Raw genomic sequence first — 27,599 nt, 5'->3', positions numbered from 1 at the left:
TTTGAATTGCAATTTTATTGCCCATAAGTGAATGGCCCTACAAATGAAAAATACCATTTTAAGAAGGTTTTCTTATCAGTTTGCTGTTATATAACAAGCATAGAAAAAAATGTGAGACTGACATCTTAAAAAATTCTAAACCTGTTTAAAGACCAAGTAATCCTCTTTATTAGTACAATATTAAGTCTAGAAGAACTGATGTGTCTGTTACTCTGAAAAGTACAAATAAAAACCAGAAAGAAAATAACACACATTGGATGCAGTTTTTCCAAAAGTGCACCTTTCCATATGTTCAGCACCAAGAATATGCTCGGATGAGATCTGTGTGAGCATACAGTACGCACATTGCAATGGCAAGCTGTAAGTGTTTGTACTTAATTTGGCACGGATTACTTGAAGTTCAGGCCCTTGTTTCAAATGTCCATTACTGTGGGATGGAAGTCTCACTTTCTGTGTTTATTGCTGAAATATTGTAAGAGATGTCAATGTGATTTCTGTAGCCAAGAAAACACCTGTTTTATTTTTTTTTCCTTTTGCTTAGTGCATTCTCTTTTGAAGTCTGCCTTTAACAGCATAGCTATAGAGAAGGAGAAGCTTAAACAGATTGTTTCAGAGCAGGATCTTACAGGCCACAATGCTCAAATAGCTCACCTCAGACAGTCTCTCTCTCAGGTATGTTCTTGATTTGATTTCAAGCACATCTATCTTGCCCAGTGCACGATTTCTTTTTTATTTTGGCCATTTCCTTTCACCTCAAAGGAGACAAGCAAAAGCCAAGTTCTCAGCCAGAACTATGGCATATTCTGTTATGATGTAGATCTAACCTCACTGCATGTGGAGGTGAAGGATATAATTTGTGTAAGCATGTATCTGTTATGGTTTTCCAAAGTAAAGAAAAAGCATCAAATGTTTTTATGCAAATGCTAGATGTCTTTCTTGGAGCTGTTCCAGCACAGCTAAGGAAATAATCTTGTTCTTGTAATTAAGTTTTAAATTTTGACCATATATTGTCAGATTTGTTTTATATGTCCATGTCTCTAAATGCAAAAGGAATCCTGGGTTGCAATATAGTCATGGGTAAATTGGATTTCCAGATACAGACCTGTTAACTCTCCAGCATCTCTTCCACTTAAGCTAAAGGAAAAATTATAGTTTGCTTTAGTGGGGGAGAAGAAATTAGCAACAATAAGTCCTCAGGTTGCAAAATAACTCAATTTTTCAAAATTCACTGTCAAGGAAGCATAAAAGCATTTGCTGGATTGGTGTGGAGGACTGCATCTGCAAGAAGTATGAGCAGATGTTTAAAGACAAATCTTTCTATAGATGCAGATGCATATCATGTTATGCAGATTGATTTCTGTGTATTGTGATAAAAAAGGGCTAGGAGCAAGAGATAAGGTAACAGTTTCTGGTTATTGACACAAATTTATCTAAGACCTGTGCATATTTATTAAAAACTTAGATGAAATAGGGAATCATGTTTTCTTCTTGGTCCTGGTCTCCAAGGTTAGTTTGAAAGTCACTGTCACACATTAGTTCACAGCCGCAGTGGAGAGGAAGTGGAAAATTGACTGTGACTGGGTTTGTCCAGTCTCATGACCAGGGATGACCTGTAGAGCTGTTGAAGAAGCTGCTGTCAGGCTGCTGTTAGGCATTACCTTCCCTCTCTGAGGGATGACAGCTAGGAACATGCTCAGACCATTTCAGAACAAAGCAAAATTGGGTAATTTAAGCTGTTCAGTGACAGCTTAAACTTACCAATTTTCCTTTTGTCTTTCTTTGTTTTAGTACATTCATGCAATTGTTCCTCAGTCTGCAGTAGGGGGAGACAGAAGAAAGTTCTTACTCCATTGCAAAAATCCTTTTCTACAGAAACAAATTGTCTCTCTGTTCTTCTTTTCTGTAATCCTCAGTGTTGGGGATATATTAAGGTTAAGTCAGCCATCTTCTAGATATGTAGCATATTATACTTCTGGATTTCAGAATCTCGCTACACTAGTCCTTCCAACCAACAAATAATACATATTTATGCACCCAAATTTATAATGTAGGTTGGACTTTAAAATAGGAGAAAAATCAGCAGATAGCAAACACCAGTTAAATTCTGTTGGTATTTGTGATACTGTAGTGGATCAGTAGTTTGAAATAAGTACAAAGGTAAACCTGTAAAATTGATCTGGGTTGGTACACAATGATACTAACAATTATGTTGGTTTTACTGGAAAGGAAGCAGTTTCTGTTTGCAGCCTCTGAGTGCTGATAACCTTGACTCACAAGAGGCTGCGTAGTTGTAAAGAAACAATTGCTTTTTGGACATTCCGTGGGTAGTTCCCATGTATTGTTCTGCAGTTTCACTCTTCGTTGCTGCATTCACTGCCCATTTCCATAATGTACATAACCCACCAGTACACCTGCCAAAGAGCTCTCTGAAGAACTGAGGTAGAATGCCAGTGTTACATTGTGGGAGAACTTCTGTCCCCCCATCTCCTGAAAAACAGTGAAGGCAAAGTAACCAAAGATGAAATCATGTTGGAGAGGATCTCAAAATAGATCTCTCCCTATAAATGAAAGAAAGGAGGTTCTGTGATTTTTTTAGGAAATTACCGGAAAGAAAGTTTTTTCTTTTGTTTTTTCTTTTTTTCTTTTTCTTTTTTTAAAATGTTTACATTTTAATTTTAAATGAAATGTGCAATCTTTATTTTAAGGCTCTCAACCAGAATGCTGAACTAAGGAGTCGCTTGAACAGAATACATTCAGAATCTGTTATTTGTGATCAGGTTGTCAGTGTAAATATTATCCCTAGTCCTGATGAGGTAAGACTTTGGCCTTTAATGGATTTAGAGTACAAACAAACCTTGCTAATTCTCACTAAATAGCTGAAACACACCTGAAAAATTATTGAATTTTTCACATTGGCAAATGTTCAATCATAGAAAAAGTCAGGTTGTATTTCCTTACCTACATAAAACTTCAGTCTCTTGTTTTGTGTATGTCAGACATGAAAGAACTCAGTTTGGTCTCTTTAGAGGAACAAAGAAGGACTCCAGTTTTGGAATATTAATTGTTGGCTGTGGGAATTAGTGAGGTTTTACTGTATTTGAATGTATCACACAGTAGCTAACCAATTCTGTACCTTAGTTTCTTGACAAATCAACAGAACAATTAATTATTTAATAATCTGATTTTGCAAGTGTCTAAAGGGCCTCACCACTCAAGTTTAGAATCTTGAGTGGTACTGTTAAAATCAAAAGGTTCAGTCCATCAACCAAGCACTGCACTAATATTTTGTACAACATCTTGTTTTTCTTGTTTTGCTTTCCTTAGTCAACAGATTAACAAACATTTGTATTAATAACAGTGAGCTTCCTTTGTGACAAATCTGAATTTGTGGACTGTAATATATTACAATTAGTATGGTCACTTTGGCAACCATTCTGCTTGCATTTTACAAAAATGTTTTTGATTTGTCATTTCCACTATTTTTTTCTATGCATATGCCATTTCAATTAACATAGCCTTGTCTCCTAGTTATTTCTTCCAACAAGCAAGAAAGGTAAAATTGTTTTTGTTTATTTGCTTTCTGAAAATGTCTAAACAAATTTTCCAAGAATCCAGCATGTTGGAGGATAGTAACAGAACATAGAAGTGAAGTGGTGCCACAGCACAGCAATCTACGGTGAAGTTCTGGGCAATGACCTTCTCTTCTGTTCTGTATTTTTTGTTGGTTAGCTGTTCCTTTTTCATTTGTTCATCATTGTCTTGGTAGAAGTAAGCCTGACTGAAGAAGTGTTTCAAAGTTTCCAGATCTCTCATTCACTTATCTTGCTTGTTTTATATGTATCTCTATAATCTTGCAGCACATAGATAATGCCTGTGTGAGGGTCTTTTTCAGGCAGGAGCATGTGTATTTTTCCAAGTCCCTCTAGTTTATGTGAAACCTCAAAGTTTTGGTGACTTCCTGTAATGATTACAGTACAATGAGACTGTTTTCATTTTAAGTCATCAAGCATCACAATCCATCTACGATCTTATAAATCCTAATGAAAAAGGAAAGAGTTTTGACCTCTTGGCTTGTTTATGCTTTTTTGGGATGTTTTGTTAGTGCTTTTTGAGGTAACTGTATGGAATAATTCCGCAGAATTAAGATGTCAACAAAACCATATGCAGGAATTCTGGAATAAGATTAACTGTGATTGTGTTGCAATCTGAAGAGTTAACCGTGTTTAAAAGGGCTTCAGTAGTTTCATCTGTATTATCTCCCAGGGACAACATGCTGTATGAGTTAAGGGATTAAGTCCAAGATCTGTTTCCCTCCACAGCAACAGATCATGTGGTAAAATGGTACAGGGAGAGCATCTTAATTTTTTCTTAATGTGATAGCCTGCAGGGTAACATTGAAATCTGGTGTCCCACCCACCACTATAGGAAGAGGAGGGTATATTTCACTGTTTAAGCCTGCTGCACTACTGACATCTACATAGCACAATTTTGAATCTTTGACTTTGGTGTTACATTTCTTTTATAATAAACCATAGAGAGTTCATTTCTTTTAGTAGTATTGGTCAGTGTTAATGGCAAATGAGATTAGGAGTGTAAACATAGAATAAAAGCCCATAAAAATACATATTATAGCTATCCTCCTAAATATTCAAATATTTCAAACATTGTTACTAAACTGGTTCACAAGGTCATTTATTTGGAAAGTAACATAACTCCCAGACCTTATAAATCTTAATAACTAAATTTTAGTTGTATCAAAGCTAGCTCTCAGTGATGTAAGTTGTTTTTACTAGAGGTAATTTAATCTGAAGTTCATGGTTGAATTTGTCTGACACAATCCAACTATTGTCCACAAAATCAATTCTCTGCATAGAGAAGTAGATCTGCAATTTCATACTGCTAAAACTTGGCAGTAAATGCTGGGCAGGCCTCAAATGATGACATGTATCTCACTGTTCAAAATGCACTTTATTTTGTCATGCATAGTCTCATCTGTTAGGTACACACAAAGTCCTACTAACATGCTGTCTTTACTCTCTGGGCTTGTGTTTGGTATAGAAATCTTACTCAAGTGATTTACCCCTTCTACGTGTATTTCTTTAATATGAAAAATAATACTTTTACTTTTCTGTGCTTTATTTACAGACAGGTGAACAAATTCATGTCAGTTTGCCACTGTCTCAGCAAGTTTCTAATGAAAGCAGGCTCTCTATGTCTGAATCTGTTTCAGAGTTCTTTGATGCACAGGAAGTGCTTCTATCTGCCAGCTCGTCAGAAAACGAGGTAGGCTATGACAGTCAGTGGCAGCTGTGCTGCTGGACAGAGTTAGGGTAGTGCTACCACTAGTGATTTTTTAAATTTATTTTTAGTAATGCTACTTAGAATAAAAAGGTATCAGAATGTGTAAAGTGTAGATAAACAAACCTGAGATCACATAAAGAGGTGCAGGAGTTCCCTGAAGTGTAAAACTGAGTTGGAATTTGGTTGTGTCAGTGACTTATGTTTAGCACATGTCCTTTCTAGGCTATGGCAGTTCCACCTAAGGATGACATAGACAGTTACAGCTGGCTGTGCAGTTAATTAAATTTAGATTTTCAAATATTCTTTAAAAAATCTTCAACTACATATATGTATAAAATTATTCTCTGTAATGAGAGAAACAGACAAAAAAGTAATATTTCTTGAAAAAACAGTTTTGTAAAAAATTTTTTTTAAATATTCTTAATGCTGATGAGATTCTTGTTTTTCAAAATAATAGATCGATGTTTACATAATTTGTTTGCTGAAACATGAGTCACATTTTATTTGGTTCTTTATAAACAGCACAAATCTGACTATTTCTTTTCACCTCCCATCCCTAGTGCATTATGTTATCAATTTCTTTTCATCCCTGATCTTACTTGAAGCCACCTTTTGCAGATCTCATTGTCTGTATTTGGATAATAAGGAATTCAGAAACGTGAGGACAACATAGCATTTTTTTGACCCTTTTAGTGCATTTGCACTACGGACAGATTGAAACATTCAGTTCATTTAGCTAGTAGTTTTAATTGGATAAAGATTATTTTTTTAATACCTGTTTCAGTTAACTATTTTTGTCTGTTTTGCCAGTATATTTTATATGTATTTGAGTTAATGGATATTTTATTTATGTTTTAGGCTTCTGATGATGAATCTTATATCAGTGATGTGAGTGACAATATATCTGAGGACAACACCAGTGTTGCAGACAACATTTCTCGGCAAAGTATACTGTGTTTCAAACTTTGAGAAATTACCTTGGTTATATTCATGTACCAGAATTACTGCATGTAAACAAAGTCCAAAAACAAGTCCAACTCAGCTGAAAACAATGAAGTTGGGCTTGCTTGTTCTGGCAGTTATTTGGTTGAATGGAGAGCTCTGTTTTTCTTAGTCTGATGCTTTCTTATGACAATATTTTTCTTCCCTTCCCAGTTCTTAATGGTGAGCTGACAGGAGGCGCGTTCAGAAATGGACGGAGGACTTGTCTCCCAGCTCCCAGCCCTGACACCAGTAACATCAATCTGTGGAATATTTTGAGAAATAACATTGGCAAAGATCTTTCCAAAGTATCCATGCCAGTTGAGCTAAATGAACCTCTGAATACCTTGCAACATCTTTGTGAAGAGCTGGAATACAGTGAACTCTTGGACAAAGCTGCTGAAACAGATGATCCTTATGAGCGCATGGTAATGCATTTAGTGTAGCACTTCTTCTGTCTGTGTTAAAAAGGGAGCTGTTCAGTGGTGTCTATGCAGGGTTGTCCTCTCTTTCTCCTCCTGGTCACAAACAACAGACCTCCCTGCTGGGTCACAAAAGTATTGTGAACAGTTACAGGGGGTAGGTTTGATCTGAACAAGGCTGTGGGATTTTTTTGACCTCAAATCAAGTCCTGCTGTTGTAACTCATTTATTTAGGATTGATCTCATGCTCCATGATTGTAGATGTAGGCATTGGCAGTTTCTCATTCTGCAGCATCCTTTCCTGGCTTTTCAGTGGTCAAATCCAGCACCCTTCAAGAGTTAATCAAGTCTGTGGCTGCATTATGATCAATATAGGTGGGAATAAGATGTCCTCCCAGGCAATTTCTAAGAGAAGTTTCAAAACACCAGAACAAAGTTTGCCTGGGCAGCCTGACTTCAACTCCCCTTTAAGTCCGACAGCCAGCAGCCTGTGCTCAGCTCTCAGGGTGCTTTGATCTGTCATGTCTCCTTTTCCTCAGGACATACAGGGAAACACTGTAAGGGGAAGTTAGCAGTGTTGTTGCTGGAGATATCTGCTGTTCCCTGCCATGCCTTGGCAGCACTGTTGATAACAGGGAGGAGAGAGGTTGCCTTTGGCTGTCGCACAATCACACACTCAAGTCCCTGAACTGCTGTGTTCACTCACCTGCAGGAGAGTGAGGAGTCCTAAACACTGAAGAAGTTGAAGCTACCTTGAGAAAGGGTGTTGAATTATTCATCATCACATTGTTTTCTTACAAGACTCAGGAGGTGATCATAGTGGGTCTCTTCCAACTCAGAGTATTCTGTGATTGTGTTCCTCACAAGAGGAGGGAGATTCTGTAAGGAATAATGAGTAAAGCAGGCTGATTGCTGCCTTTGTTGAAAAGTTTGGAAGGTCAGTATTGAAGTAGTAGGGAGAATTCCAGAAGGAGAAGCCATGGTGCAGCTGAAAGCTTCCTTGGAAATGTGGATTCAATCCCCTTCTCTGCTACAGATGTCTACTGCAGTACTTGGGAGTAGAAGCCAAATCTTTAAACAGCATCCCTAAAAATGCAAACTGCACATCTGACCTGAAGCATATGGGACTGCTTGGAAAAGAGCTGAATACCCAAAGCTTGTGGCAGGAATGCTGTGACTATGTTACTGCTTGTTCACTGTTCTCTGAAAGAGCAGGACTTTGCTATCTTCAATAAGCATCCAAAACTTTTTTTTTTTTCATACTGGTCTGTATATCACAAGGATAGTAAACTCCTTTGTTTCTCTGCAGAGTTAACAGAGTTAACTTATAGTTAACTATAGTTATATAGTTAACTTATAGTCTTATAGTTAAATTGAAAAGGAAGTTGAAATTAATCTGAAAACAGTTTTAGAGGAATGAAGGTTTTTACTGTTGAAAAAAAGCCTGTGAAAACAGTGTTAATTTTGCTGCATTTCTGAATAATACAAAATGAAAAGAGAATAGAGCACCCATTACACAGTGGGACAAAAACAAAGCACATAAAACCTCACATGAGGGCTGTGTCCTCCACAGCAGGAAGATGGGGGAACCTGGTTAAGATTTGCCCCACTGGTAGCGTATTGCCAATAGCTGACTCATTTTTATCTCTGTGTTGTTTTCTGAAGTTTTGTTTGGACTTCTGACTGGCTGATGTGATTTTTTTTTAAACTCTGAAAATGGGACCTTGTAAACTAAATAACCATGGCATCCCACTTCACTTATTACTCCCAGTCAGGCATGGTTTAGAGATTATTCAATTGTGATTGTACATGTAGACAAGGGGGCTGGCGGCTAAGGCTGCATATGTGTGGAAGATTTGGAGATAACTCTGGGCTAAAAACATGCTAAGTTCATGTTTGGCACTAAATAAAATAGTTCCCATAGGAAAATGGTATGTGATCTCGTAATTAGAATTTATTACATAATACTTATTCATGGGAAGAAGGACTAGAGCTTCAAGTCACTAATGATAAGCTTGGTCAAAGGCAGAAAAACTGTCATGTGCAGACTGACATTTTAAGGGACTGTTGAAAGACTGAATGAGGCCATGAAGAAAAAGAAATTATATCAACAGAAGAAATAAAGGTTATACTGGTTCTCACTGGGATGCATGGTTTCACTGTCAGGCATGCTTCATTATTCCAGTTGTCACTCTGAGCAGAATGAGTTGTATGTGCCATCACCACACAGTGATGGCACATACACAAGAGTGTCTGCTTGTTCTCATGTTCTGGTCTGTATTTTTGCAGGTTCTCATAGCTGCCTTTGCAGCATCAGGCTATGCCTCTACGTACTTTAGAGCAGGAAGCAAGCCATTTAACCCAGTGCTTGGTGAAACTTATGAATGTATTAGAGAAGACAAAGGATTTCGATTTTTCTCAGAGCAGGTAAACCTTGTTTCTAGAGTGTCTCTCTAGAGATTTAGATTTATCTCTTTTGTTCTTAATTTTATATATAATCCCATTTTTCTTTCTACTTAGAATGGTTTGCTTTATTAGAAGTAAATAAATATTGTTAATATGAGTGGACTTCATTAAGGGCTAGAAGGAATACATCTTTATAGCTATCACTAGGAACTGTTTTAAGTACAGTCACTTAAGTTGTATCTGTTTTCATAGCAACATGAGGTATTTAGTATTTTCATATTGCAATAACAATTGTACTGTCTTAGGAATGAAAATTAAATGTTTTTGACTCAACCAAACTGTGTTTCAGGTTAGCCACCATCCTCCCATTTCGGCCTGTCACTGTGAATCGAAAAACTTTGTGTTTTGGCAAGGTATACTTTTTAATTCAAAAGCATAACTCCTTTTTTATTGTCAAATGAAAACTTTGTAAAAGCTGAGCTTTGCATGTGGAACTTACTCAGAATTTCTGTACTTACTATTTTGAAGTGACATATTATAAACTGATGATGTGATTTATTTTACTCCAAATTCTCATTAACAGTTAGCAAACATGTTACAGCTTCCGCTTCACTTGCAGCCTGTTTATACTCTCCCATTTAAAAGTTTCTTACAAACACCAGCAGTTCTTTCTATAGTTGAAAAAATTACTCTTTCTTCTTTGTACCTACTGGTGTATGCCTTTAATTTGTATTGAATGTTTGCACAAGACATTTGACAATCATGCAGCACAGACACAATTCTTAATTAAACTTACATTTAGTTTTTCTAACTTAATGTAATTTTCTAGTATTTTTTTCTTAAGTATTTTCATGGCAAATTCATACTACCTACTGCCCTGTTTTGCATTGGATAGTCCAGCACAGATGGTCTGGTGCCACACAGATCACTGCAAGGGGGAGACCTTGCTCATTTCAGTTTTCTAAGTATTTCACTGTTATATTCAGATATCAGGTGGAAAAACAAATTCTGGGGGAAATCAATGGAAATTCTGCCTGTTGGAACCTTGAATGTGACTCTTCCAAAGTAAGCTACTCTCCTCTTGTTTTCAACCTTTGGTGCACTCCAGTCTGGGCTACCTTGTGAATGGGTTGGGGTAAGCAGACATGATGTGGATTGTACTGGTGAGAGTTGATGCCCAGCTAATCTTTCCTTAGTGTTCAGGTGGGGCTACTGGAACATTTTTGAGCCTGAAGATCCATTTTTGGTTTTGGACGAAAAATATGCACTCTAGAAAGTGATAGAGGGAGAGAGAGATAGAAGTGTTTTGGGAGAGAGAACCCATGTTTTGTGTGTACAGCAGTGATGAACTGTTCAGAACAAAGCTGCAGTGCAGGACGGTCAGCAGCTGGTGTTGTCCTAAGGCTCTCAATGCCACTGTGTGTTCCCTCAGAACAACCAGGTCATGAAAGGTCTTTTTTCAAAATGTGGATAAACCGAAGTATATTCTCCATACTTTGTATGGAGATGTTGGCAGAGTAGTGAGAAGCAGTAGCTTCACCACCAGTGAGAGTAGTTGCAGCTTGTAAATCCTAAGAATATGCCAGGAGTGGGTACTTTAAACATGTCTTCTGGTTTTGTAGTGCTGTTCTTGCTCCTGTACATTGCAGCCAGCCTTTCTTTCTGCCTCTACCAGTGTAGCATCTCTTCACCTCTTTATCCATCTCATAAAATTGAAGTAAATGCACTCTGGAGCAGCTTTATCTTCTGTCTTCATGCCTTCCTCTAAACTCTGAAGGAGAATGTGCTTTGCATAATATAATTCTCTGGTTTTATTTTCTTGTTTGATGTTAGAGATGTTCTGACTGGATAGTTGTTACAAAGGCAAAGGGATGATGTGCCAGTGTGCTCCTGGCTTCCTACTTCCTTTCCTTGATCTCCTGTCCAAATTTCCCACACTTGTACTATGATTTGCATATTTATTTTGTTCTATTTGTGATTTAATTGTATTTTCTGTTTATAGCCTCAATTCAGCCTTATGTTGATCTTTGGGTCACTGTCCTGCCCATATAGGAATTGTGGCCGAAGCACTTCATGCTCTGAGAACAGTGAACAGGCCATGCAGGGCTTCAGTGGCTCATAATGTGTTTATTTGTGGTTTATAACACCATTCTGTAGTTTTGTGCCCTGGAGCTTAGGTGAACTTCTCTAAGGAGGATTAGTGATGTAACCAGATACAGGTGCGGGACTTTGTCATCTGTGTGGGTGTTTTTGGGAAATGTGGTTTTTTCACAATAAAGGGGAAATGTTTTACTTTTTTGTCAGTAATGTTCATGATGAATAGATGTTACCAACTACTTCTTAATCTGTTCCTAGGTATGGAGATTACTATGTCTGGAACAAAGTCACTACTTGCATACATAATATTCTTAGTGGAAGGAGATGGATAGAGCACTATGGAGAGATAACGATCAGAAACACAAAAAGCAGTGTTTGTATTTGTAAACTCACTTTTGTCAAGGTAACATATGGATGTTAATATATATCTTATATTCATATAACTGTGTAATTTAAGGGTACATCAAGCTGTTTCTTCAGTATTCCTGAAGTCCATATTCCACATTTTATCTTTTATTCCTTTTATCAGTATTCCCAAAATGTAAATTGTCAAATGAGAATACTATGTCAATTAGTAATATTCTATTCCTCTGAACATTTGATATCAGTGTGTTCCATTGCTGTATAGCTGTGTGCTGTACTGCTGCTGGTTTTTGATTAAAAATGAAATGTCAAATTTTTTTTATATTAACACAATGAAAACACAAAGTCACTGTACACTACCATGCCATTTTGCTTCTCCTTCTACTAGAATTTTTTGGTCAATATTTTATCTCTTTACATTATGTATTGCTGCTTCGATTCATAGTATTGTAATATCCAGGCAAGGACCATATATAAGAATAGAAGTTTAAATAGCTATCTTACTAGCAAGTATTTTCCCTAAAAATGAATTTGTCTTCACATTGCAACAAAAGACATCAATACCATTTTAGTGTTAACAATGGGATGTTAACATAAATCTGAAATTTGTGTTTTGTTGGATAATCTGAGAATGGACATCTGGCTCTTGGATGAAGGTGCAAGAGCTAAATGTGTCTAAGAAAAGCAAAACAGAGAAGAGAAACAGAAAGAAACAACATGTAATACTGGCTGAATGTCTTCCCTGCTGCATGCAGTAGTGTTCAGCACCCACAAAAGGATTCCTATGCATGTACAGGTACATTTAATACCTCCTCGTGTAGGAAGAGGAGTGTTAGCTGGCTCTGACAGGCAAAAGGTAATTTTTGCAGAATTGTGTGGGATTTGGGTTAATGAATGATCATGTAGTTCCCAGACGTGCAGTTAATTTAAATGCTTTTATGTCAAAACCACATTGCAAATGATACAGTGTTTCTACTCTAATAAATCAGTTAGTGTTAGGACCATATGATTTTCAAATTTTGGTATTCTTAGTTCCAGGTGAGCTGTTCCAGCACAGAATTTGGACAGTTGGCACCACGTGCCAAGAGACGTTAATTATGTGTTTTCGTACAATGGGTTGTTGGAAAAGCAGTGTGAGATGGTAATTCTTGGTTAAACTTGCAGGTGAACTACTGGAATTCAAATGTAAATGAGGTCCAGGGTGTTGTGATAGACCAGGAAGGGAAGGTGGTTCACCGCCTTTTTGGAAAGTGGCACGAAGGCCTCTATTGTGGGGTTGCACCTTCAGCCAAATGCATATGGAGGCCAGGTAAGAAGCTTGTAAAAAATTCTGGAAGGTGTGAAGCTGTTTTAGCCTACATTTTAAATACACAAAATAGTACTAGAGAAGTTTAAATCCCTGTCTAGACAAACAACAGTTTACATGGGTTTATAGTAATGGTAAATGGAAATGTTCTTACAGGGCATAATCTTTTGCATCTCAGTCTGACTCCTGGTCAGATGTGCTGGGACCTTGGGGTCAACAGAAGAATAAAATTAAGAAAAAAACTGGGCATCTGGGCAGGCCTGTCTGCCTTCTGACAGAGAGCAGGGTAACTTTTTTGGATTCACCAAATAGGGGTTTATTGAGTTTTCAACTTCCTGCTTGCTTAGAGCCCTGAGGTTGAATTAGTCATCCTTTGCACCTGTATCTTTCATACATGCATTATCCAGGAATTATTCTTCTTAGAATTTTGAATCCTACTTTTTCTTTTTAGAATTTTGAACTGTACTTTGCACCCTGCTCTCTGCAATGTCTGTTCTGACTCCTTGTAGTGGTGAATCAGGCTGTGAGTGTGTGTTAAGTTCCAAAATGAACTCTAAAGATCAGTTAAGGTTAGGTTTTAGACAGACATTTGATAGACCCACTTTCTGCGGAACAGGAAACTGTTTTTAATTTGAAAAGCTTGAAAACATTAGTTTTTATTTAAAATGGGAGGAAGATCATAAAAGCCTTGAGTCTATTAACATGTAATTACAATCTCCGCAGGATAAGCAATTGATATTAATATTTAGTGAATTTTGTTTTACTTAGAGAATAGCTTTTGATGCTTTTTAACTGTAATAATAAAATATATTAACTATTTTTCTGTTAACAGTTTATAAATAAAGGAATCTCTTGCATATTTAGAGTAATAGCTTAAAAGCTTTTTTCTTTGTCTTATGTGTTCAGGCTCCATGCCAACCAATTATGAGCGTTATTACGGCTTCACAAGGTTTGCTATTGAGCTCAATGAATTAGATCCTTTACTGAAAGATCTTCTTCCTGCAACAGATGCACGATTCAGGCCAGATCAAAGGCAAGAATGCTTATTTATACATTCAATATTTGGTGGGCTCAAGGCTGAGTTTGGCTGAGTCTTGAATTCTGTCTGTATCTTCACTGCAGTCTGAATTAAGCTGTGGAGGATTCTGCTAGTAGAGAAGATAGTATTGCTCTCAAATTTCTGCTTAACCCAGCTGAGGGAAATTAGAAAGCTTCTTGTTGATGCTATAGAGCTATAGTGCAACCTTGGGCCAGATTCCTCATGACAAACTGGAAAACGGGCTCTGAAATGCTGTGCACTTCTGCTATGGATGGAAGCGTCACTATTTCCCTCCAGATTCTCAGTTCACAGTCCTTCAGTGTCTGTGATATGCTGAAGTTACTGAACAAAGCCTGTGCCTTAGGCTGTAGGTCAGGTACACATAGCTGGGGAGTTGCATCTCAGGCTGGATCTGAAAGTACAACACTGACAACACACTTGGCTTCTGCTTGTCTTCTGTGATGATGGGAGCTGGAAAATCCCTTGGACTAGACAGTGTGTGATTGCTATACAGCCTGCTGTTATTCCTTACAGGCTTCTGGAGGAAGGAAACATAGAAGCAGCAGCATCTGAGAAACAAAGAATAGAGGAACTCCAGAGAGCTCGGAGGCGGTACATGGAAGAAAACGGCATTGAATATGTACCCAAGTTTTTTAAGTGAGTCTTTTCATTTGAGTAGTAAGTCTCTGTTTTTCAGCTTGTAACTGGTTGAAGTACTACAAGAATTACCACCAACACAGACTGAGAATCATGAAAGTTTTAAGAAAGATAATAAGATATCTGACACCTGCTTCTCTGAAGCAATTTTTACACAGTTAAGATTCATAATTGAATGATCATTTTCTCATAATGGGCCTCAGCTATATAAGCCTTCCTACTGAAGTGGAATTAGAAGTATAATATTAGGATCTGAGATTTAACTAGGGACATTTTAAAGTCATTGCCTAGACAAGTAATATACATATATATATATATATACACCTACAAGATGTTAGTAAGTATAAATGTATATGTATGCACTTAAAAACCATTCATTTTTGAATGAAGGTGTTTTTTGGCTGTTTTTTAATTAAGCATTCTTCTGAAACAAGGAATAGTCATACCAAGTAGCCCTATGTCTAACATGGGGAATCAAAAGTGAAAAGACTGAATGTGCTCGATGCAGTTGTAGCATAACATAAGCAAAATGCAGAGACAAAAAATAAATGGTTAAAGGCTTACATTCTGTAAGCTATATCTGTTGGATAATCCCCTTCACATAATGATAATCTGTAGTGAGCAAAGTGCTTTTAGGTGGCTTTAAGACCTGCTCTCACAGATCTAACAACAGATTTTCAGTCTTGGCTGTCTTCTCTGTCTTCCACTTTTGATATAGGTAGAGGCTGATTTTTTTTTTAGATTTCTGACTATTCTTGTGTCCTTTAGAAATAGGAAATTTAATTTAATATTGGGTTAGATCAGAGAAGTGAGGAATTTGATTTTATATTGCATAAGAGCAATATCTAAGGTATAAACTTTTTTTGTCTCTTTATCTCTCTTTTTTTTTCCCATTTCTGCAGAAAAGTAATTGATGCTAATCAAAGAGAAGCCTGGGTAACCAATGAAACCTACTGGGAACTGCGAAAGGATCCTGGCTTTAGTAAAGTAGACATTCCTGTACTCTGGTGAACTGAGAATGTAGACCTAGTAAACATATCACTCTGAAGAAAAAAAATAACTATGCACAATATGTTTCTTATAGCTAAGTGTGGTTTGTGGGTCTACAGAAAAACCATATCATATGCATTTATATTCATCTTTATAATGGACTTTTGGAAGTGCATTAGACCAGGCCCCTGACCACTTCTGGATCTTTCTAATTTTGCAGCAGCCATCAAAACTCAAAAAAAAAAAAAAAGAAAAAAAAAAGGAAACAGAAACCTTTTAAAGTTTCATACGCTGAAAATTCAGAAATAAAGAAGCAGATGAGATATCCAAAGTCACTCGGAAGAGGTGGTAAGCGCAAAACTGCAACCGGTGCTTTAAAGAGACATTAAGAGTAATACAATTTAAATTAAAAAAAAAAAAGAAAAAGAGAAAAAATTTCCATTTTGTTTCAACTGTTTTTGTTAAAAACTCTTGGGTCACAACACTGTCATTTCTGGCTTCAGGTTAGTCCTTTGGTGTGATATGCTTGGACTGGCCTTTGTCAAAAAGATGCTTTTCTGGAAGCTGTTCCCATTCATATGCCATTGTTCATGCCTTAACAAAATATGAAGATGTACATTAAGTAATTTTAAAATATCTATGCTTAGGCTTGTGTGGAGGGCAGATTTTTAAAGCTCTAGAATTTTATCACAATATAAATACTGGAAGACCTGCATTATTTGAAATCAAAAGATAACCAAACCTCTAACTGCATTTCAGAGGTATGAGACCTACTGTACATGCTTTAGCTTTGGGATGCTGACTGTATAATCAGACTGAAAAGAAACTGCTGGCTGGTTGAATTTCAATTTTGGTAAATGCATATGAGTTGCTAGTCAGAAAGTTAATATTCTAAATGACTGATGCTGAGATGCAGTCATCACATTTAGTACTGCCTGGACATAGATTTCTCAGTGAATCTCATTTTCCCCTGTTTATACAATTAGAAGTCCCTGAAGCTTTGCAACAGTGTTAAAAGCGCAGAAAGATTTCACATGAAGGTCTCTGGCTTCTCTCCAGAAGCTGGGTAGTGCTGTAAATGCAATGTTTTCTGCCACACACACTGTTTATTTTCCTGGCTCTGTTTTTTCCCCATCCACTTTTCTTATCTAAAATTATGTTGGACAGTATGGCAGAGGCTCCCATGTGTTATAACTAACAACTTCTACTTGTGTTGCCAAAACAGCTTTTGTGCAAAATATACTTTACATTTTTTCATAAAATAGTTCTATATTTTTTTTATTTTAAAAAGTCTCTTATGTGTTGCTAAGCCTCAGTTAATATAAGTGGGAGAAGACTTGGCACTTTCTATTTGAAAATCTCTGAAACATTAAACAGTAGGAGGGCAGATCTTAATAAAAGAAAAAACCAATAATTTATTAGATAAGAGCTAAATTCCATATGGTATGATCTAGTCTTCCATTTGTGCATGTGTTACACATCCCACCACTGGTGATAGGTTAGATTTCATGCACAGACTCTGTATTCCTTTCTGCCCATACATGACATATGATTTTTCTATTTAAGATTCCAGTCCTCAGACCAAAAATAAAATCGCTAGATAGGTATTTGATCTGCCAGCAGAGCTGCTTGAACAGTTGTTAGTGCGTTACCACACACCCCCAGCTCTCAGCCTGCTTCTTCCTTTTTCCGAGTCAGGTCCCCGTACAACTGAGATTGCTTTGGTCATTTAAGACTAATTTAGACCTCCCTGTTGATGGTATAGCAAAGTAACTAGCAGGGCAACTAGCTGCTAATCAGTTCCAGTTTCTTCACACACTTCTGTCATCAGAAAGAACTATGAAAACCTACAGAAAATATTAAGTAGACTTTTTATGAATTGAGAATGTACATGAATTTTTAATAAAAATTTGGTATAAAAATCCCTGTGTAGATTAATGGGATTTCTACCAAAGAAAATGTAAAGTTATTCAAAGAATGTTATCTTCCTCTTTCCTTGTTGAACCTAGTCTGATTTATTCTTATTTTAATTCTGCAATTGTTGTTGTCAGAAAATGAAAATATATCAAAGTTGGTTTTTTAAATAATATTTGGTTAAGGTCATCCTGCTTGCTTTAAAAATATTACACTAGGAATCAAATTGGCACATTGTGTGTGAAATAGCAATTAATTATTCTATGTAGTTTTCTTTAAAGCCAATTCTGTTAAACATTTGCCCATCTTTTGTGCCAGTCTTTGTGTGCAGTTCACCGTGATATGGGGAAGTATTATTTGTGTATGACTGCAAGCACATCTGAGGGACAGAACTGCATGTCCTCAAATCTTTAATTTAAATACAGAAAGAAGGTCTTTAGCTTTACAGAATTCTGGCAATGCTCTGTGAATGCCATTATTTGCAATGCAAACTGAAACTTGGTGGACATTAAAAATTCTATCACTGAATTGTTTTTTACAATTGTTCATTTGACATTCATTGAAAGAAAAATAATGCTAACATTTCTAAATTCTAGAAAATCAGTGACATGCTAAATCTTTCTATTAAAGGTACTTTCTAAGCTAAGAGGATGTTAAATTAGTTACTTAGTAAGTAAAGAAGACACAAAATGATGCAACACAAGGTATTTGCAGTCTATATCAGAAATGAAAAAGTTCAAGCAGATGTACCATGAAGCAGTTTCTCATAGTGTACCGTTCTCTGTATTCTGTGTAAAATCTGTTATTGCATTTTTCCTCTAACATTGGCAGACATCATGGAATATTTTGTGCTGTTTCTAAAGTGGATAGGTATGAGGGCTTCTATCCAAATTATAATTTTTAGTCAATCTGTGACATTTCCCAGTATTGAGTGAGAGGGCATGGTGAGTTTTCCCCATCCCCTGCCCGTGTAGTGCAGAATTGAGTATCCCATGCTGCAAGGAGAGTGCACCACTGGCTGTTCTGCAGCCTGGCACTTTGTGTAAATGCTGTCTGGTTTTTGGCAGGCCTGCTGCTCAGGCATCTCTTCCCGGTATGCGGGATTTTTCTGCTCCAGGAGCAGAACTTTTCACTTCTACTGAACCTCGTGAAGTTTTCCTGGCCCAGTCCTCAAGTTGAACAGTGTCGTTCCAGCTGAAGCTTTGCCATCTGGCGTGCCATCTCATCCTCCTAATTTGATGTCATCTGTGAACTAGTTATCATGTATGACCATGGCCTTGTCCAGGTCACTGGTGAGATGTTGACTGTCACAGAACTGACCCCTGCAGGGCTGTCCTCGCTGCTGGCTGCCAGCAGGGCAGAAACCATTGATCACTGACTGCCCTTCAAGACTGGGATTCAAGCAGTTTTCAGCCCCACTCACTCCATTCATCCAGGCAATATTTCCTTTTGGAAGGCATGAAAAACACTATCCAACTCAGTAGATTTAATTGCTATATGCTTGGTAAGTGTTGAAAATTGGTGTAAATCATTGACACATAAAACTTATAATGCAATTTAAGAAGTTCTTTCGCTTCAAAGACATATGCTTTTCTCCTGTGTTTTCTAAAAACACTTATATCTGTATAAAAATTCACAATACTTATGCTTTAGTTTCACAATAGTGAGCTGTACTTTCTATTACTATTTTTAAAGTGTACCTTAATTTCTTCCTTATTCTGGTACTTTGGATATGAAAAGGTAATAGTAGCTATTTTCATCAAATGCAATGTCTTACAAAGATTTAAATAGCTTCATTCCTATTTTAGATTAGTATTACCAAGATGGCAGAGTTTTGGCATATTAGAAAATTTCATCTCACAGGAAAAGATGATTTGAGTTGATTTTCATGAAGTATCACTGTGATTAAAAAGTCATCTAGGCACCCATTCTAATTTTAGACAGATGTAAGTTGCATGAAATAAACTTTTTTATGTATTTGGCTTTAAAATTGCAATTTCCATTATAATAGTCTTTTCATCATACAAATAATGTTACCCTTTTTTTTTCTCCTTTTGAACTTCTGACTCTGAATAAGCCTGTATGGCACCTGTGGGTTTTATGTGAGTAGCACGTGCCAGGCATATGTCAAGTACTGCAGTATGTAAATATGGCACAGTGTTGGAAGATATTATCCTTAATTCCCTACTGAGCACTGTCAGTGCTTTATGGAAACAAACTACACAAACCTTAAGGCAAACTAGGAGGCAGCTCTGCTCCTGCCCCATGGGCACCTGTGAGCACCTTGCATCTGGGCCATGTTCTCTGTTCCCCCTGGAGGGAATGGGATTTTCTCACCTCTCACCAGTGGAGCCCAGCACAATTCCAGTCTTACACTGAGCTTCTCTCAAAAAATCAGAATTTTTAGAAATTCCCTGGAGGAAAGAGAGGTTCACTTGCAATTGCACAATAACCAAGTGGGTGGAATATATCCATTCTCTGTATTGCAAAACTTGCTCTCACTAGTAAAGGGAATGTTTGTGTGCTCTCCTTGTTTTACTGGATTTTAGACATTTTCTGGTGCAACAATAAACAATAGCTATTTTACACGTGTTGGCAGCAGTTGTAATCTGAGAAATGAACATTTTTAGATGCCATTAGTAATAATGGAGCTGCATAATTAAAGCAAAGGAGAGGTTTTCAGATTAAATCCATCTGAAAGTGTATTTGTATTCATATGCTAAAATGTTAGGAGTGGTTAAGCTAGAGAGTTTTGCCCACCTGGGGGAATAAGATTAATATTGACAAAAGCGTATCAGAAACACTGGAATGGCCTCACTGGTAACCTTGTGTAATGCACAGATGCATGAGAAAGCTCAGGAAATTCGCTACATCATAACCTAACCACTTACCTTGGCAGCTACTGGGGCTGGAAAACACTTCCTTGTTTTTTCTTTCTGTCCGTCATAAAGTAACAGTCATCAAAACTGTGTAAAACATTTAAAAAGTAGTATAATTTTCTACTTCAGCATTCCTGGTTACTTTTATGGTAATTTGGATACAAATCAGTATTTTCGTGAAGAAAGCGTGGGGGTTTTTTTCTTTTCTTTTTTTTTTAATGGAAGAATCTAAACTGTGTTAATAAAGGTATAATTATTCCTGGTGAGAGTGTCTCCATAAGCTCCATCACAACAGTGACTGGCACCCAGGAGAATGCTGCAAATTTAAGGTCAGAGAAATTGCACATTTACAGCAATTTATCTTATTTTTGTATTACATATTGTAAGGAATCTACTTACAAAAGCAAACACATTATTTACTCTTAAACTAGGGTATGTAAAACCTTTATTTATTTGCTTTAGTAGAAATTATATGATTCTTTCATTAAACTGGAAAGTATCTTTATAAAAGGATTTTTATACAGTTTCTTGCAAGTTTAAAAAGTAATATTGAGGTACTTCTCTTTTATATGCCAGCCTCCTATTTTGTCAAATTTTTTCGTATTATAAACTCACCATCTCTAATTTAAGAAAAAATAAATTTAATTTTCCTTGCAACCTTTGTCAAATCTCAGAAAAGAAAGGCAAGGGAGAGACAACAATGCAGAATAGTGAAACTTGTCACAGGAGCTCTGTCAGTGTGAGAGGTAACAAAGGAGAAAGTTTTCTAACTTGTAGGAATTAAACTGTTAGCAGAGCTGCTGAATTTGTTTTAGTCTGGTTATCTTAATACCATTTTTCTTTCCACTGATCCATGACAGCATGAAAAAAGGGAAGATTGGAGACATTTGCTCAGAATTAGTGCTGAAGGTGAAGGGAAGTTTTTACTCTTTTCATAAATAAAAAATTACTGTAGCCAGCATTTGGCTGAAGATGTCTTGGTAAGTTGGACAAGAAAGAGAGTTTGTACTCTGAATATATAATCAGCAGTGTGTAATATGTTCTTGCTGACCTGGCAATAATTCATTGAAGTATGGTAAAGCTACTTATTGGTTCTCCTGGAGCAATGACTCCGATGTCTCCTTCGAAACACTAAAATGTATTTTCATATTGACTGCTACTTTTAGTGGTCTGCATTAGTGAAAGAGGATATCTTATGCTAGTGTAAAATGTTGCTGGCCCAAAACATTAGGCATGCAAAATGGGAAGAGGTGAGGAAATTCCTTCAGAAACTCAGAAATAGGTAAATTCTCTGAGAATCAAAATGATATCCTGCTCTACAAGAGCAGAGCACAATGGCAAATACTCAAGCAGAACTGTTCTTCACTGAGCTACTTGCTTCTGGTGCCAGTCAGTGTAGCTACACATGCAACCTCTTGTTCTGAAATTGCATCTCTTTTTAGGATTGTGCTTGTGTCCCAAGGGTTGCTTTGTCATGTCCACCAAGAATAATCAGTGGTTGAGTCAGGACTGAAGACTCAGATTTCTTGTCTAATAGTCCTGTGCTGAATGCTCTTTCTTTGTTAAAATCACCTGAAGAAGGAGCATTATAGTAATGTTAACACAGTGAATACAAGGTTAATCATCAGTATTTTCCAGGGAAAGGAAAATTCAGGATAGCTTCTTTAACTATGTGGAAGAAATACAGATTTATATCTTCTATTATCCTTGTGTTTGCTTAATATTTTATAAAATATTTTGAGATTGGATCACAATAAATATGTTAAAATTACTCTATCCCCTATCTTGAAATTGACATTGAAAATTGTCATTCCAATTTGAGGTTAGAAAATAAGTCTATTTAGTTTTTAAAATAAGTGCTACTTGTATTCTTTAGTAGTTGAGATACAGTATAACAAATTGAGATCACAATAAATTTTCTTTTCTGCTGAGTCTTACAGAAGACCTGACTGAGCAAAAAAAAAAAAAATGCTGATGGGTGTATTTTGGTATGCAGGCAAAAATGCAAACTTCTACCTTAGTAAGCTTTATCTCTAATTAGTAAAGACAGTGCTCTTGTTCCTTTTTAATAATTTCTAGACTATTTACTTTCAAACATTTTTTCCACACTAAGAATTAATACAATGGTGCTTGATTTTTACAAAGTAAACCGTGTTTGAAATTCTACAGACAGGAAGGTTGGTGTTCATGCCATGCTAAATGTCCACCTCTTAGGATGGACCACTAAAATTTCACTCTCAGGCCAAAAATATATATCAGTGGGCTTTTCCAGTGGGATTCTTCTTTGTATATGGATTTGTGTCTATGTCATTTACTGTAAAATAAGTAAGAAGTCAGGCTGCCAGCATTTGATGTCTGAAATATTTTTCTTCCCCAGAATTGCATAGCAAACTACCTGTTCTTTATCTGTTACTGCTAGATTGTCTGAACGGATACTTTATTTAGCGTATGAAAAGCCATCATAAAATGAAACTACTGTGGTATCAAGAAAGATTATTATAATAGTTCTGTACTACTATGATAGTTCTGTTTGTATATTTTATTTGTTGCAACCAGTAGCAAGACTCTTCTCTGGGTCTCTATCTACTTTTCTTCATGTAATTAACTGGTGATTTATAATTTCTCAGTATTTCAACAGCAAAGAATTCTGTATTTTCTGTCACTTTTGCACAAAGCAAAATTGGGAATAATGTCACACTTTTTTGGTGTGATTAGATCCCATATGCACATGTATGAAATGTTGTAATGTTAGTATTTTTACCTTGCTGATATTCTGAGAATGCCATTAGAAGGGTAAGGTTTAGATTAGTTATTATTTTTATACTGCCTTACTGAGCTTCTTTGCTTGTAACAACCTTTCAGGTGGTAGATTACCCTTTGCCAATTCTTTAGCAGGACAAATTGTCAGAACCTAAAGAGCTGAAAGAGCATTCTTTGCTGATTGCCTGTATCTATGTGCTCATTCTGAAAAAAACTAAGCAAAACAAACCATATCTGTTGATTCCCTGTACACTCTTTGGGTAGCTTACCTGTAAAAGGAGATCCTCAGAGTCTTTCTACTGTGATTATGCTATTATGTCAGGTACAAAGGCAAGCAGAAACTTGCTTTGTGGTTTTTAAGGTAAATTTAAGGGCAAAAGTTGCTTTTTAGAAGTATACAGAGCCAGTGCCACTTTGGAGTAGTGGGTAGATAAGTGTCTGTTTTAAAGGGAAATAACAGATTGTAGTGAGAAAGGGTCTGAGTTCTTAGATGCACCAGATAATTTTTTTTCTGTTATTTGAAAGCAGGAGAAGAAATTTACTTAAGAGAAAGAAAGGCAGTGAGAAGCATTTATGAGCCTATCTACCGAAATGTAGCAGAATGCATTGTTTTTGGAGTAGTTCAGTATTAAACCTCACATGCAGCACTCCCAATTTTATACTCAAAAGTTTGCTGTGGACTTCCATAATGAGATGATGAAGAATAGGATACTGGAAAAAGAAAAATCAGTACCATAATTTAAATAACTCTAAGTAATAGAAAATTAATTTGCAGATATTTGTAGAGAAAATTATATAAGCTACTTATAGTATAGCAATTTTTAAAAGCATAAGTTTGGTCCTTTGTAGTACATTCAGTAATTTAACATTAAAAAAAGATTGTTTATTGTTCTTGATTGATTTCTTTGCAAATGTATACATCTGTTCTTGACTGTTTACACATTGGGGAAGTCTTCATGATGATTCTTTACATCTTACTAATTCTGATTCCCAATGTGAGCTGATTATGCCTGTAAAAGCAATTTTATTGCTTATGATTTGTAAACATCAGGAGCTGAGGAGCAATACAGAAAGAATATAATTTCCATATTCCAAATCTATAGACTTTTATTTCACTGCAGGAGTTAATCAGCAATGCACATCAGATTTTTTCCCTGCTCCATCTGCTTGGACTCTGACAGGCATCGATGTGTCCTTAGCATTAACATTGCAAACAGTTCTCATTCACATCAGTTTAAAGGATGTAGATGCTTAAGTTCAAATAAAAACACTCTACAGTGACATTCCTAAGAAAACAATGTACTGGCTTACCTGGTTAGCCCAGGTTTTGTAGCACTTGATTTCTAATTCCTACATGCTTAACCAAATGAGCACCCGTGCAGAGGCTGAGCTGCTGTTGGTACTCCGTTCCCCTTGAACCCAGTGAGCTTCCAGGTGAGTGGATGATCTAACTGCCCAAATCTATTTCAGCTGTAGGCCTAATGTGCAGTCAAGCCTAGGTATTCAACTAGTTGCCCTTAAGCTTAATTTTGAACATGTGCACTGTGTTGTGGAAGATAAAATGTGTGAAATACAGTTGGTTTGACTGCTTGCCACTTCGAGCAATATATTTGACTTTCCTCTTGCATTTTGGAATCTTGTTCTGGAGCTTGTAGTTTTTAAAAACAAGTTAATTTCATGTCTCTGCAAAGCGCAATTAGATATGACATTTGGAATAAAGAACAGTACATTAAAACAATAACAATTCATCATATTATGTATCATTCTGGCAAGCTTAATTGTAAGAATATTTGCAATCCCTGTTCCTGTTTCCATATACTTTTCCCAGGATGGTGCCAGCCCAGAGCTGGGAGTTGTTAGTACAGTATGCCAATCAAAAAAAGGAGTCTGATCTTTCTGATTGTGGATCAGGGGGTGGCAGACAAAGAGCACACTCTTAATCTTAGCCCAGAAAAGGATGAATGTGAGAAAGTGCCTCTCTCCGTCTAGGCTTTAGCACATACATAGAATTGCTTTCTTTTGGTATTTTGAGTTCTCTGGCTACTTCTGAGATTAAACCTAGCCAGAAAAGAGCAGTAATAAAACAGTTTTAAGTTTCCATGTAATGCAGCTGCAACACTTATTCTGTGTCTTCGCACTCGTCAGTTGGTTTTGAACGTACTGTTGTAGTAATCCAGAGAGCAGATGGGGCCTCACACTGACTACCTCTCATGCAATAAAACCCAGGCTCATTCAGTAGTTAATATTGATTACAGCTGAGCATCCTTTGGCCACATCATTCAGGGAGGTGGTAGTGGGGGGAAGAGTAAACAAGAAATAATAACAAAGACTTTATTCCAGTGATGTATGTGGTATACACGATACCCATAATACCAGCTCCAACTGAAGGAGGTCCTACAGCTTCTGGTAGGAAATAAAAAGTGAATTTGGCTATGCTATAGTTTTTGTTGTGCTCTAAAACGTAACAAAAGATGTCATCTGTTTCCTTCAGGCTAAGTCAGATTTTCCAGGATATTGTGTCCAAAACATACACACAATTCTAATTTTTGAGGAAACATGATGCTCTTTTTACCTGTTGCAATGTAATTGGATAATGCATGTACAAATGACTTGTGTAGCCTGCCAATGAATGTTGCTAATGCCTTACCAAAAAGAAAAAGATAAAGCATATTTTTTGTAATTTTTTTTTCCTCAGAGGCAAATCCAAACAATGCTAGATTTGGGAAACTGTTTACTGAAAAGCATTTTCTAATAGATCTCTGAAGAAGTGCAATTGTATAGTTACTATTGTTCAGTGCATACAGTACATTGTCTCCATCACTCTGTACACTGCTGCTATTAGTGCTTGTTCTAATAAATCTCAATGTACACAGTTTAAACTGCTGTCATCTGTGTTCTGATTTATTAATATAAGAAACCCTTGAGGCAGTGGTTCTTGAATAAACTATTTGTAACTAGTTAGATCAATTGATTATTAATCATAAAATTCTTAATATATATTTTACAGATTGATTTTGAAGAGGTGGGTGATAGTGGTAGCAAAAGCACTGAAATGGTGGCTTTTCCTTTCTAACCTTTTTTCACTGCAGGAATAGTTTTATAAAATTTTTTCCATGTGATTCTCTGTGCAGTTTCTTTACATCTGTCAGGAATTACCAAACGCAATCTCAAAGAACGTAATATTTTTTTTTGCAGTTCCTAGTTATATCTTCATATTGCAGCTGGTAAGAGCCTTTTTCTTCTTTTTTTTTCACTTCAGCTTTTTCTTTGTGATTAAAGGGAGCTTGCAGTATGCTTCTCAAGTTTTGAGAGAGGGTGTAGAAAAAATTGTTCCTGACGTTCTCTAATAGATTTGAAAAAAGTGGAAATGAAAGAAAAAAAAAGTTACTTGACACCCACCCTGTCTGGCCTCTTGGAAAAATAACAGTATGTGGGATTTTGAGGTTTTTCCGTTATGTGTTCTTGTCAGTTGTTCAGCCCTTAAAATGAAAGCAGAATGAAAAATAAGAATTTGGTTGGGAGGAGAAATTAAGGTTTTTGTTATTTCTTGGCATTGTAGAAAGAACAAGTGTTCAAACAGTCTGGAATGCTGCCTGAGTGGAAGCAATTGCAAAGGAAGCGAAAAGGCTTTTTTCATGAATGGCAGCGCGCTCTGTCTCGTGTCAGAGTACACATCTTGTTCAAACTGCTCTGTGGGAAGGGCCCACTCAGAGCTTTTTCCCTGTTCAACCATTCCACAAGGGAAACTCAGCTCTGCTTTCACCTTTGTCCAGTAGAGATCTGTCCTTCAGCTCTGAATGCTTTGGATGGCTGTGACTCAGCAGAATTACTGTGCATGAGTGAAGTGTCAAAGGTTTTATGTCATTACTTAAATGGTAAAAAAAATCCACATAGCAAACCTTTGGGAATAGAGCACCAGAGGCCTGAGAGGCAGCACAAGCAACCTCACACCTAATTTAGCATCAAAACTATTACTTCAGGTATGAAAATAAATAACATGTTTAGATTTAATCTAAGCAGGAGACAGGTGATGCTTCTTCATAGCCACAAACATGTAGGCGCTGTGGTGTGGTGAAGTGAGACAGTGTGGGAAGCTATTGACAGGATTTCATCCTGACTCAGCTAAAGGAGTTGCCCACAGAAAGCTGTTCCAAGTTTCACTGCTGGTACAAAAATCTGTTCTGATATGATGATACATTGCATTTTTGCACAGCAACATATCAATCTGCATGGTTCTTCAAGTGCTCATGATCTTACTAAATATTTAAGTTGGTCAAAATGTTAAAAAAACATTGCACTTCAATATGGAAAATTATTTTTCAGGTAAGTAATTATTACTAAAGTTAAAATAAACTAAACTATGATATCATTCAAACCCAGAGTACTAGGTGCTAGCTGAGAAGGGACTCTATTTTGATTGAGTAATGTGTCTGATTTTACTCAAGGGCAGCAAATAAAATGTCTTCTATTTGGACTGTCATTTT

The 27,599-nt window shown here is 36.6% G+C and overlaps 1 protein-coding gene across 7 annotated transcripts in view; it reads left to right on the top strand.

Moving 5' to 3' along the window:
* Positions 1–25,994, top strand: part of OSBPL6 (oxysterol binding protein like 6) — a 98,068-nt gene extending 72,074 nt beyond the window's left edge. For all 7 annotated transcript variants that reach the window (XM_030951998.1, XM_030951999.1, XM_030952002.1 and 4 more), the window contains 13 exons: positions 542–672; positions 2,706–2,813; positions 5,146–5,283; positions 6,160–6,247; positions 6,457–6,710; positions 8,994–9,131; positions 9,460–9,523; positions 10,097–10,175; positions 11,466–11,610; positions 12,735–12,879; positions 13,783–13,909; positions 14,450–14,572; positions 15,475–25,994. In XM_030951998.1, the coding sequence (XP_030807858.1) occupies positions 542–672; positions 2,706–2,813; positions 5,146–5,283; positions 6,160–6,247; positions 6,457–6,710; positions 8,994–9,131; positions 9,460–9,523; positions 10,097–10,175; positions 11,466–11,610; positions 12,735–12,879; positions 13,783–13,909; positions 14,450–14,572; positions 15,475–15,583 (1,649 nt within the window). In that variant the 3' untranslated portion in view covers positions 15,584–25,994. The remainder of the gene's footprint in view (positions 1–541; positions 673–2,705; positions 2,814–5,145; positions 5,284–6,159; positions 6,248–6,456; positions 6,711–8,993; positions 9,132–9,459; positions 9,524–10,096; positions 10,176–11,465; positions 11,611–12,734; positions 12,880–13,782; positions 13,910–14,449; positions 14,573–15,474) is intronic.
* Positions 25,995–27,599: the final 1,605 nt, after the last annotated feature.

Source organism: Camarhynchus parvulus, chromosome 7 (assembly GCF_901933205.1).
Source record: "Camarhynchus parvulus chromosome 7, STF_HiC, whole genome shotgun sequence".
Classification (NCBI taxonomy): domain Eukaryota; kingdom Metazoa; phylum Chordata; class Aves; order Passeriformes; family Thraupidae; genus Camarhynchus; species Camarhynchus parvulus.
The sequence above is the reverse complement of the archived record's forward strand: the minus strand, read 5'-3'. Positions and strand labels throughout refer to the sequence as shown.